Source organism: Physcomitrium patens, chromosome 24 (assembly GCF_059467195.1).
Source record: "Physcomitrium patens ecotype Gransden chromosome 24, ASM5946719v1, whole genome shotgun sequence".
Classification (NCBI taxonomy): domain Eukaryota; kingdom Viridiplantae; phylum Streptophyta; class Bryopsida; order Funariales; family Funariaceae; genus Physcomitrium; species Physcomitrium patens.
In genome coordinates, this window is record NC_143433.1 from 5,353,169 (window position 1) to 5,366,453 (window position 13,285).

The 13,285-nt window shown below is 36.3% G+C and overlaps 1 protein-coding gene across 1 annotated transcript; it reads right to left on the minus strand.

Annotated features, from left to right (window-relative positions):
• Positions 1-5,564: 5,564 nt before the first annotated feature.
• On the minus strand, positions 5,565-9,210 carry LOC112276339 (uncharacterized). Its single transcript, XM_073531066.2, has 5 exons — positions 7,432-9,210; positions 7,112-7,188; positions 6,959-7,004; positions 6,276-6,586; positions 5,565-6,133 (listed from the first exon to the last, which is right to left on the minus strand). Exons 1-5 carry the CDS (start codon positions 7,724-7,726, stop codon positions 5,858-5,860), a joined length of 1,005 nt encoding a protein of 334 aa, XP_073387167.1. The 5' UTR covers positions 7,727-9,210; the 3' UTR covers positions 5,565-5,857.
• Positions 9,211-13,285: the final 4,075 nt, after the last annotated feature.

Genomic DNA, 13,285 nt, shown 5'->3' on the forward strand with positions numbered 1-13,285 from the left:
TTTGTATGATTCTATATTTATGATAGTAGATCATTTTATCAAAATAGTATATTTTGTACCATGTATAAAATCTATCACAAGTGAAGAAATGGCTAATATTTTTCTTCACAATATCTATTACAATTATGGATTGGCTAAAGATATTATATTAAAAAAAAAAACTCAATTTATAGAAAAATTTTGGAGAACTCTTTTCAATATTCTAAAGGTAAATATAAAGCTCTCTTTGACTTTTCATCTTTAAACTGATAGGCAAACGGAATGGATGAATCAAGTTTTGGAGCAATAATTAAGATGTATTATCAACTATCATCAAGATGATTAGAATTTTTTTTTTCTATTGGCAGAGTTTGCATACAATAATTTGATACATTATTCTACTCAACAAACAAATTTCTTTATCAATTATGATTATTATCTACAACTTCATACTTTTGACTTTTAAAAAGTTGATAATTCTATAGTGGAAGATTTTGTAAATTATTTGTCAAAGCTTCATACAATAATGAAGGTATAGTTAAAAGAAGCTCAAGAATAAAAAAAAATCCATAGAAATATTTATTATAAGGAACAACCACAATTCAATGTAGATGACAAGATACAATTATTTCATTACAATATCTACATTATTTATCCTTATGACAAGTTGGATTATTGTAGGCTTGGATCTTTTCATGTTTGTGAATAAATCAATCATGTTGTTTATCAATTATATCTACTAAAGTTTATAAAGAACCATTTGTATTCCACGTGTCTCTTTTTAAATCATATAAGATAATAAATATCTTGAAAAAAAGACAAATGTTGTCTTCTCCTATAGAAATAGATAATAATCAAGAATTTGAAATGAATGAAGTTTTAGAATCAAGGCGGAATCAAAATAAATTAGAATATCTTATTCATTGGTGCAAATATGATATTACTGAATGCATATGGCCAAAAAAGAATCTTATAAATGCAGCAAAGAAAGTTGGGGCTTTTTCTCAATGACATCTATCAAAATTAAGATGAAGAATTATAAGATCCATGAAAGATAATGATCGCTTCTTATGGAACTTGTCCTAAGGAAGGGATATAATATTATAGATATACATATTTATTTCAAAAGTTATTTATATAATTAGATAGAAATAAGTACATATAGACTAATTTTATTATATCTTTTAAAAAAGCTTTCTAGAAGCACCATAGAGGTAATTTTGACTTTAGATATGTTTATAGTTGATTGATAGATTGAAAACTTGATCAACAAATTAATCACATATCATACATTGTTGTATTTTAATTATTTGTAATATGTAAAAATTAACTAAAATATATAATATATTTATAAGTGTTGATGTGTATTAAAATGGTTAGTAGGTTAATTTAAAGAGAATTGATGTAGAAAAATTTATTTTGAGGTTTACCTATTTTGATTATAATATTTAAGTTATATAGAATTTAGATATTTAGTATAAAATTTCAGAAGATTGGAACTCAAAGATGAAGATTCAAACCTCTAAGAAACTTATTTGAAAGAAAAAAAAAGTAAGGTATGGATAAATGAAGGCAAAAAGTAAAGATCTTCACTCCTATTGGTCATAAGCCATGTCCAATAGACTCTTAGGAGGTTGTCTACGGCCATAACAAAGGTTTTGGCGACTTAAAAAGAGGCATTTGAAAATCAAAAGCAAGAATTATAAGGTTTAAGATTTGAACTATAATTTATGTATAAATTTTAGAAGATTTAGAATTATGGTGATGAAGTTATAGCCATTTGAAGTTAAGATGTCTTTTTAAGACATATTATTGCTCTTCTGGGATACAAGGAGTTTTATGATAGAATTTGGATATTGAAAGATGTCGCCACAAAGATAATTTTAAGATCTATGTCTTTTGTGAAAGTACTTCTATCTTTGGAGTTTGTATGAAGAAGTTATAGAGTGTTGAAAACAACACATGTGATTCAAAAGTAGTAAGTGAATCATTTTGTTGATAGTAATGGTTGGAGCCATATCTTAAGTTTTTGGACGAATTTTTAGCTCAAAATTTTTTAAAATGTATGTTATTAGGTTAAAAAACTATATATCAAAATTTTATGGTACTTAAGTAAGTTCGTGAGATATAAAGAAGATTGTACACAAGTATATGTAAGTAAGGGTTTGAAGCTATTACTAAGGTTTTGGTAATATCTCAAGATGTGTAATAAATTTGTAATTAGAATTTATTGTGGTAGTTTTTAAAAGCACATCAATACTTTATGTAAAATTTTGGTTTGTTTGGACACTCCAATCGTGAGATATGACTTCTTGAAGTTTGAAAAAAATTCATTTTATAGATATACAAGGTTTTATAATTTTTTTATCACAATTTTGGTGATCTTTGGTACTTAAAGCTTATATATTGATGTAATTGCTCCTATAGGAATAATTTTATATATAAACTTAGTGTTTTTTTTTATCTTGAGATATAGTTGAGTAATTAGTGATAGCTTGAAGTCTTATGCTTTTTTAAGGCAAACTCTCTCTATTTCAACAACATGTTGGTAGCTTGTGGAACAAGCTAATTATGTGGCACACACATAGATGACTTTCTTGTAAGTTAAGACATATGTCTAATAAAATCAATAAACAGAAGAGGTCCTATAGAAGATCGCCACATAGCTCTTAGTTAAAGAGTTTATATCGAGGCAAGTGTGAAGCCTTCTTCATTCTTGCCAATATTCATTTAGTCTTTAGTCTTATTTCAAGACTTTCTAATCTTCTTTTCTTTGGTAATAGCTATTTTAGTTTAATACTATATCATCTTTGAGTGATTTTTTAGTCATTTCTAAGTGATACAAGAGTATATTGATTTTTTAATTCTTTGAGATTCATATCCTTGACAAAATGACATTTCAAATCTTATAGATTTGGTATTATCACTATTTAGTTTCAAGAGTAAAAAAGTTAAAATTTTATAATTATCTAGATTTATTTATATAGAGTAGCTTTAAATATTGTGATCCTAAATATATATATATATATAAAAGTAATGACATGTATGCATGCATAAATTTTAAAATTTAAATGTCTAATATATACTTATATATATATATATATATATATATATATATATATATATATATTAAAATCATATTATAATCTAAGACAATTACAATAGCATATTTAAAAGACAATTAATCTACAAAAAATGATTGACAAAGGCTTGTGGTATAAGTATCTAAAGCTATTAGAAAAAACTTTTTCATATATTTGATGTAGACTTTAGTCCTAAATTTTACTTTAAAAGACTTGCAAATGTAGTAAAAGTTTTCTAAATTAAATAAAAATATGAATCTTTATTTAAATAAAAAGAATAATTTATATAGATTTTTGTGATTGCATGCTATAACTCCTATTTTCTATTTTTGGATTAAAATTTTATGAATCTTAAATTAGTATTTATTTGTCTTTTATTTATTTTCTTTTGGTATTAAAAAAGAATTGCTAAAATTTAAATTAAATAGTAGGTATACTATATCCAATCTAATTGAGTGGTTTCAAAATAATTGTTATAATTAAAAATTAAAAATTCTACTTATAATAATTATGGATCAAGAATATCAATTCAATTTTAATATATTTATATATGTATGTATAAAATTTAATGAAACAAAATAGCCAAATCTATCATAATAAGCACTAAAAAAAGAACAACAATAGGAGGCTTCAAGCATAAAAGAATAATTGGGAGAACAGAAATTTAGAAAATAAAAAAGCCAATGACAATGAGTCACTATGTATTTCCCTAGAAAATTCAACTACCTAATAGGAGATGAAGAATACCAGTTGACATTGTGATTGGGTTGGAAGCACATGCACTTCACCTCCTTCATCTCCATTTAGTATAAAAAGAAATGGCCATTGAGGAAAGTTGGGAGAAGCTCTTCAATGCTTGGTTGGATGAAGAGTGTCAAAATGCAAACAATTCACTGTACTTTGATCGGCCAGTAACACTGTTCTCAAAACATAATCCTCCAACTTTAACACATGCTTGACACCCTCAAATATAAGGAAAAGAAAACTCACAATAAAGTACAACCACTTTTAGAATTCTAAATCATGATGATAATGATGTGAGAGAAGTAAATATAGAAAAACCAGGATAATCATCTGACTTTCAGAGAAGGACTGTAGCATGGTGGGCACAACCGAATGTTCATCAAACTATCATCCGAAGTGTTTAGTGGCCAACAAGACCCTGCAAGTTCCCTCTACACCTGACAACGAGACATTGATTCCGTTCCATATTCTCCACGTTTCTAGGAATCGAAAAAACAGTAACAAAACAATTGGAAAATAAGTCAGCAAAAAATAAAAACACTAGGGGAACTCGGAAACTTCTGGTTGATTCTAACGACACTCCCCCCCACAGCACCACAAAAACATCTAAATTAAACCAATACAATGTGTGACCATTATCCACTTCGGCAGGTGGGCTTGTGAGCCTGTCTAGCTATAATTTTTCTGGAGGAGCCTTTGCCGGCATTTTCAGGCCCACCACCGAAGTATCCGTTTGTTGCTGTCGAAGTATGTGATCGCAACCGCCGATCGGTGAAAAGTAGGAACTGGAATCACTAGAAATAGCCCATTCGGTGTGCTAGTTCGTGCTTTGGTTCATGTGGGGTTGCGGATACATGGCGCAAGTCGAATATCTTACCGCTGCAAGATCGGAGGAAGGAATACAATCTTCTTTTTATTTGTTTATTATTATTATTATCAATGGTAGCAGTTGTGCCGATGCTGGGGTTTGTCATGGTGATGCATGTGGTGGACATGCGTTGGGTAGGTTGCGGTGGGTTCCACGTGCGGAGTCGGCAACACGGAATAACCACAGACTTGGGGAAAGCCAAGCAGTTGCCACCCGAGGTTGCGGATGATTTTCTGTCCAGGAATCCATCAGTTTCAAACTGCCTTCGTTACAGCGCAGAGTACCGTCAATCATTCTCTCGTCTCAGTTGGACCAGAATCTGCTTCTGATGGAATTGAGCTCATGAAGTTTGAATAGATCGATTATAATGCTTGGGGTTCGCCACTATGTGAATGTCATTCGTGAATTTCATATTTGGTGAACATGGAGAGTATGTGGAGATATTTGAACGGAGTTTGAAAATTCATTGCCTTGTTTGGTCTGTGAGGAACCTGTGCAGAAATTTTACATGTAGCCTGTGAAGAATAATCGCTGTTGGAACATGCAGCCGAAGGTTGAATGAATCACTTGGACCCTCAGGGCGATTACAGTGCATTAAGATGTGATTAATAGACAACTGAGGGAACCATAGCAAGATGAAGCTCGTGCGAATCAATGGTGGGGCTTCGGAACCGTGGTCGGCATGGCCGCACCCCACTGCTGGTGCCATTTCACCCGTGGTGGAGGTGGACGGTGGCATGTCATGGCCGACAAAGCCAACTGCATGGAACCAGACGCATGAACTTGTAGCCTGAAACATGGCTAAAGAGTCGGTGTTTTGTAAGACAACATGGGCTGGCTTTTGCGGATCTGATCCTGGCTAATTATAGAGAATTTTCGGTGCATGCCCATATAGAAATATATGCATTTTCATTGTGAATTAGAAATTACAATTGAGTCTCATCCAACCTGCACATCGATTCTATATATCAAATGTTTCTGATAATAATGGGTACTCTAAGGATGGAAATTAACCAAGTGGAAGTAATGTGAACTCACAAGCAGCACACCGCCAATTCTGCTACTACTATGGTTCATGCTTTATTATGTTTTGGCACTACTTCAACTACACTAATCACAGAGTCAAGTGGCCATATATTTCTCGCGACAAATTTGGACCTGTCACTACTTCAAATTCAAAAGCTTATCGGGGCGGCTCTAAGCGTGGTCGGTTCAACTGTTGCGTGAGATCCAGGGTCAAAATTTCTGACCTCACGTATGGGTCAGGATGCGGCTGTGGTGGCTGCAGAGACATAGTTAATTCCAGCGGAGCATTCGATAACGTCAAATCATTTCGGCTGTCACGACTCTGCACGCGCGGCTGCTCATTCCACGCTGCACTAATTTCAACCTGGCTTCGCTGGCGTGTGGCCAACATCAGCTCGCTTGCCAGTTGCTCATTATCACCGTCAATCCGCATCTGCAAAACATGGATACTGGTCAAAAGTTGTAGATCCTCTAAATGCAGGGTCCGTAACAAAACTCTAACCTGGTTTATGAACATTGATATGCTAGATCAGCAATTTAAAGAAAACTATCACGACTGAATCTCCTAGACGTACCTCAAGTAGGTCATAAGTATTTGGGTGTGCTGATATTGTGGACGCTGATGCAGGTCTGGCGTCAGCAGGTTTGATTGAAACATCATTTCTCTGAGATGGTGATAATGAAGCAAAATTACCTCCACATTGGCCTGTATGATTGAGCTGTACAGGCGTCGATACGCCCAAAGTGAAACTTTCTGCATAGTAGTCCTTGGCATACGAGGTCTCAACAGTTGCAGCTTCCCTCTCCCACGATTTCCATGGACCTTCCACTTCACAGTTGGAATCTCTACTCGTGGTTTGCATTTGCAGATTTGATCTAAATAAATCTGCAAAAGTACAACATCTGTTCACAAAGAAGCTCCAAACTCCTGATTCGCCACTGAAGGATCTTGAGGATCCAGAGACTAGCGCATTGAAGCATTCTGTCGTAAGAGAAAAAGCTTGTGGAAAACAAGAAACCTAGTGCTCAATCGCCTCAAGTATCAGATTAGAAAGGGGAAATTATCGCTGTGGAACAGTTCTGGGAAGCATGTCTTGATGTAGACAAGAAAGATGAGGATCAGTAATCCAATCACTCATAATCATTGAATCAGTGCATCAATCTGTATGAGAGATACTATTAGTTCTCCAGACACCACCTTTGGCTCAATTCCACAATTCACTTAGTTCAGTGCAAACAAATGATCTGCAATACGTACCAAATCGGGGGCTGGAATCTTTTGCGCTTCTGGGATTCCTGTACATCTGCGCGCCAATCAGCTAGTAACGTCGGTGAGTCTCGACACGGCACATTCATAGAAAGAAGTGAATGTCATTCAGTGCACAAATTGTTATGTTACACGAGAAGAAACCTGAAGATGACTCTTGATATGTGCGATCTTAAGGCCGCTGACATTCATCGTGTGCAGTATGGCCTTCGGTGTGGCTTCTGCACAAGTTCATCCCCAATGGAAACGTCAGGGACTTCATACATGATGTACGTGCTTACATTCCTAACTTCTCTAATTGTATATCCTGTTCTTACGGCCTCATTATGCCAGAGATTCCATAAAATTTGGTTCGTTGTTCGGAAGATCTCAACTACTACATCTAGTCATCATTGTAACGCCAGATAAGCTATCAAGTCCTATTCGTGTACCAGAAGAACTTTTAAGTAGATTGATTTTCTCACTTTGAGGGCCACCAAGCTCTTCAATGGCGCGTATGAAGCAACGACGGAGATCATCGGTCCAATTCAAGCGAGGCACATTAGAGCGGACATATCGGCGTGTTTTGCCGTCGCTACTAGTATTCGAACACTGCAAAGCTGATGGAGCACTCATGCATGTGGCAGTGCTCTTGACGGGGCTTTCAACCACCCTTGAGCATTCTGGCATGCTATTGTCGACAGAAGTGCACCTTCTTACCGGAGACCCAGTACTCGCGGACCAACATCCTCGTTCATCTGTCGCGTCTTCCCCCTGCATTTCATAAAAGAACCCTCTCGGACTAGCGCCAGGGTTTGCGAGGGCAGTCGACCGCTGTTCGTGCTTCGATGGTCTGCTGCTGTCACAATTTCTGGCGCTACCTTCATACTCTCGAGTTACTAATTCCAGACGCCCTATTTTTCCTTAAGAGATGCACCCCTGTCAAACCTAGGCATACTCAAGTGTTTTCTTGTGCGGTAGTTTAAGTCTGTAGTAACATGTGCCTGTCCACTACTCAAACTCACCCCAATAGATCCATGATTGGAGCCCAATCCACAAAGCTTGGAGTGTTAGTGTAAAATATCCTCGATTATAATCGGAAACCACCTCATCAACCGAAAGTATACCCTCAACTTGAAACCACACCCAGCTTCAATACTCCACAGCCTGCAAAGAAACTTCAGGCAAGGTCCAAAGTTTGGGTTAAGTACCTTCCGAGATGGCTTCAATCACTGGGTACCTTGTGTGACACGATATGGAACATTTTTAATGCCTTGAGTAAAAATATGAGTGAATGCGGTCAGCAGTTTTGTCGGTGCGCAAGTCATCAACTCGCTTTCACACCAGTTTGAAGGACTTCGATAAGCTTGCCTTGTTGTTACATCTCTAAATAGGGCGGGCGAGAATTTTTCAACCACGGCGATGGACTGGGTCGGTTGTGGCTATTGACCGGCAGCACTGACTTTGGTTGGGCTAGGCCTAGAAGCGTCGTACTTTGCGGAGCTCGGTCCTTGAAGCTCAAGCTACTTGGAGTACGCTCGCAGGACTCCCCCTTTCATGACTCCTCCGGAAGTACCCTTGTTCGTAGATCTTCAGGATAGTATCATTCTTTCAATGCGAAGAATCCTTCGAGACATCGCACGGATTCCGCTTTGAAACGTCCAAACAAAGGTTAAGTATGCAAGGAAGAGAAGACATGCGAAAAGGCTCTGACATTTAGGTTGGCCCCAAAAAATTGATGCTGTGGGTACATTACTTTTGGGACTAACCTAACTTACAGGGCAGAAAAAGTTCCGTGGAAGTGCTGCAGCGGAATTCAAGTGTGGCCTTAACTTTTGCTACCGCGACAGCGATTTAATGGTAAGCTTCTGCAGACATGATGATGGAAGAAAGCACCATTTGGTGCTGTACTGGTTTTGTGTACTTGATCTTGTGCCCATTCCTCGACGTTGTACTGCACTGGTTACCACAATAATGCCCACACAAGACATGAATTTTGTTCAGACAAGTTCACCAGCTACTTGCGAAAATGGCTAAAAGATGATCTTATGAGCGGAGATTAAGTCTACTGATGGTCTGAAGTGCGTACACCATGTTCATTTACGACACTTGTGTGAACTCCAGTAACAAGAACGCACATCAAAGTGTCAATGACATCAGGAACGGCATGTGAGGAATACTGAATGACCATGGAGAAAGGTGAACTAACCGGGAGACTGACTAAAGAGAAAAGAAAGAGAAAAAATGAGTTCACAAGAGTGATAGTTCACTCCCAGAAACCGCGCATGACTCGCCGTCGGTCCTGTAAATACGTCTCCACAGACCTAAAATCGTATCAGAGTCTAAAGCTTTACGTTGCTAAAGCTTGTGGTACTCGGCACTTAACAATGTCCATCACAAATCAACAGCAACATAGAGTAAATTTCCAACCATGGATTTTACTTACTGACGTTTCCAAAATTTTCCCTTCGACGAATCCCTGAAACTCGACAAGCTACCCGCTGGTTGTAACTTTTTCCTTAAATTATGCACCAATGTTTTCAAAATTTACCATCAAATTCTAAACAGCATGAAGTACCTGCGTGTTTTTCTTTTTTCTGAAACCGGTTTACTGATGAGTTAAACCTTTGCATAGAATTAATACCAGCTTCAGTCATAGACAATTTGTAGACACGATTACAATCCCAAGACTATGGGCACGAAAGATCTGTAGATGCTGAAAAATTCTCGTCAATTTATCAATTGCACAACATACATACTGCAGCATCAGCTGATGTGCAGGTACTATGATGAAAGGAGCTCCTTGTCTCCCTCAATCACCGGCTTAGAAGATGGACTAGTTCCAGATATCAACCCTCATCAACTCGCTCCTCTATACGCAGAAAAATGACTGAATTTTCTACCCACTCCGCCGCATGCCTTCCAATCGATACGCTTATCGCTGTTCGGACTACTTTCACTGAATCCGAATCCTTCTAATGATCGATCAGGATAATACTACTCTTACACGGTCTCAACCGCCAGGTGCCAAAGTTGATCCTCATTGCCAAACCCTTGAGCTTCAGCGTCACGCGTCGACTTCTACCAGATAAGCCAGCAACCATAACAGACACCGTGCGTGTAGACAAAAGCTTGCCAGCACCAGGGCAACCTGGAGCTGCTTCTCCACCACGCTTCCTGCAACCTGATCGTCGAAGATGACAACACTTGCTCTGCAGTGCCCTCTGTGATGCAGGTTTATCGAACAAGCTCGTCCCACACGAGCCACTTGCACTCAGATTATCATCTGCTCCCTCCCTATCTCTACCGCTTTCAGTGCAAGTGCTTAGGACAAAGGGTCTAGATTCCAACTCATGAAACTGATGCTGACCTCGCCGGAATTTTCTCATCTTTTTCTCACGAAAATTGTAATTCACGAAAAGTTCTGGTAAAGTCAAATCAATCCTGAAAATCGGGGCTCGGAAAAAGTGAGCGACAATTTTAGCCCTTTCAGAGACAAAAATCGTCTTAAATTACATTGACAATCTTTACCGCATCTCATGTCCCAATGTTGCTACTTTCATCGGTGGTCATGAATCAGGTCCACGTGAAACGCAGATGATATGAGAACCATTCAGGACGAATACTGCAGGGTTGAATGTTCGTTGCCCATGTTCGCTTACCAATTTGTTTATCTGTCAATATTTAACTTTTTTATTGGTGTGTTACAACATATGTGACGGATACCAACCGGGATACTCGTGAACAAAATAAAAAGCACTCCCTTGCTATATTGCACGCAGTCCTCCTTGTGTGTACCAAAGGGTGGTGCAACGTCCAAGTACGTGTTACTTTGACAACGAGCATACAGTAACACCACTTGAAACCACATTGTTTGCATGTTTCGCTCTCTACCGAATATTCTTTCGGTAATCCATACTCAGACCCACCATGCAGCAGTCGCTCCTTGTTATCTGGATACTAGGCGAGTTTCTCTCCCTTGAATTTTTCCCACAGCTCCTCTACCACTGTCTTGTCGATTCGTAAATCTTCCTAGAAGAGGTCGGCGTTGCGAAGCATTGAGATTTCCCATTCGCGATCTCTTGGAGGGAGTCCCAACAATGTGAGCATCTTTAAGATCTCCAATGCATCTCTTCCATCACGAAATCTCGTGTTGGAGTCAAAACGGCCGGCAACGAGCTACACTGTCGTCGAGAACTTACTAGCTTGTGAAATTCAGAGCTTGTCCAGTCCCATATTCTCTCAAACGTACGGATATGCATTCCCACAAGCGACGTGACCAATTTTTCTGTGCTTTTTTCATAAGAATGAATGCGGCAATCACGCACAATCACTCCATTGATTTCGGCGAGCCAAACTGTAACCTGCACACTACGCAAGTTATGTCACCACAACTAATCCGGATTCTATTCCTACGCTCTAATCTTGCTCCACACATCCCCCAAATGAGAAAAAACATGTGAGAGATCATTTCCTTCCGATTCGATACTGCAAAACTCGAGATCATGATTATTGCCCGATTAGCATCCATCTAATCTGAGCCATGAGATTTGATCGATCTAGTCATGTTCTGCGAACCACAGTGTGCAGAATGGGGGAGTCAAAAGTGCACTGACTGGTCCACAGAAACAGATGAATCTAGTAACCACTTTCGTCTCCGTCATTTCGGTGTTTGTGTTGCAATTCCAACAATCCCTGCATTTCCTGTGTGAGGTTGCCCGGATTGCCAGACAGTGGATGGTTCGCCGAACCCCCAACCTCTGTCTAGATTGTTGGCCTTTGAATGTGCTCCAACCATTCCTTTTTTGATCTCCGACCATTTTTCTGGTGATTCATGTGTGACCAACTGTGAAAGAAGACGTGATCTAGTGAACCTCTTTCATAAGAGGATCATGGAATTGTTGATATCAAAACAATTTGAATGTGCCCTTGGTGGAAATAGATTTGGTTTCACTTGAAAATCTCTTAAAAATTTCAACTGGGTCCATGTTGATTTTCTTTACCGAAAATCTACATTTGTATGCACTTCCGTGAGAGTCTGTTTTGCTTGTTACTAGTTTTGAAGTTGGGACAAGACAAAAAGAAACCTTGTATAATTGTGTGTATTTACATAATTATTCTTGACAAATAATGTTTTGATTTGTTCCTTTCTCTTTAACATTTTAAATTCTATTGTGGATTTTCTGATGATATTATGTTGGTCTTCCTTCTTCTTCTACTATTCTTTCTTTCTTTTTCTTTTTTTGCTCTAAGAATTTTCCATCTACCAATCTTTTATTAATTTTTTAATATGAAACATGAAACCAAACAAAGTGTTTTCTAAAAATAAATGCAGATCAGTTCAATTTTAATTGGTTTTGAATCCTTGGTAATTAAGGATGCGGTTTTTAGTTTTTAATACAGGTGTGTCATTCTTTTTTAGAATTTAACATATTTAGTTCGTTAGTTTATAGATTGCCTACTTTCTGCTTTGTTTAGTCCTTTCTATAATAATCTAACATTTACTTCCTTTAATCTGATAACATACTATTTTCACTTCATAAATTTTTCAAACATTTCTATAATTTAATGATAAAAGCTTTGGAAGACAACAGTGGTCTCTCCTTAATTATTAAGATATATATATATTGGATATCTAATTTTATTATTCCTTAAAAAAATTAGTTAAAACTAAATTATTAAAAAATATATTTCTATTGATTATTTTGATATCACAAAAATTACAAATACATATCAATTAATTTTTTTAATATGTATTAAAACTTTTACATTAGAATTGTGTTTGTAATTATATTTCAGAGATTCTATCATGAATGTGGTTTTGAATCATCTAGAAGATTTCATTTTAGATTTTTAAATAATAAATTTATATGCTACACTTATATGTGAAAAAACCCTAAAAATGTCAAAAACATTTATTGAATAATTTTATTATATTTTAAAATTTAAACATTGATAAATGAACATATATATTACATATATAATATATGAAAATATGTATATATATTATAACATATACATAAAAAATTATATAAATTTAGGATTGAGTAACAAGATTAGAAATAAATCTTTTGATAAAATTTATTATTCTTCTATTATCTATTCTATAGTGTTCATATGCATCTATATATAGCCACATTTTTTGCAAATACACAAACTAAAATTAAATTTTTGAAATTTTAGTTAATGACAAGAGATAAAACCTTAAAAAGAAAAGAAAAGAAAAGAAACTATAACCATAATTTGTAATTATTTATAATTCTTCCATAAACCAAAGCAAAATAAAAATCAATATAAAAAAATATTATATAATTTAAAAAACAGTTTGCAAAAAGAAAA

Bases quoted from the DNA above. Each gene is read 5' to 3' on its own strand.
- LOC112276339 (XM_073531066.2), bottom strand. From the start codon at position 7,726: ATGCAGGGGGAAGACGCGACAGATGAACGAGGATGTTGGTCCGCGAGT. The intron at 7,189-7,431 runs GTGAGAAAATCA...GAACTTGTGCAG, and splicing joins AGAGCTTGGTGGCCCTCAAA to AAGCCACACCGAAGGCCATA. The intron at 6,134-6,275 runs GTACGTCTAGGA...CATGTTTTGCAG, and splicing joins ATACTTATGACCTACTTGAG to ATGCGGATTGACGGTGATAA.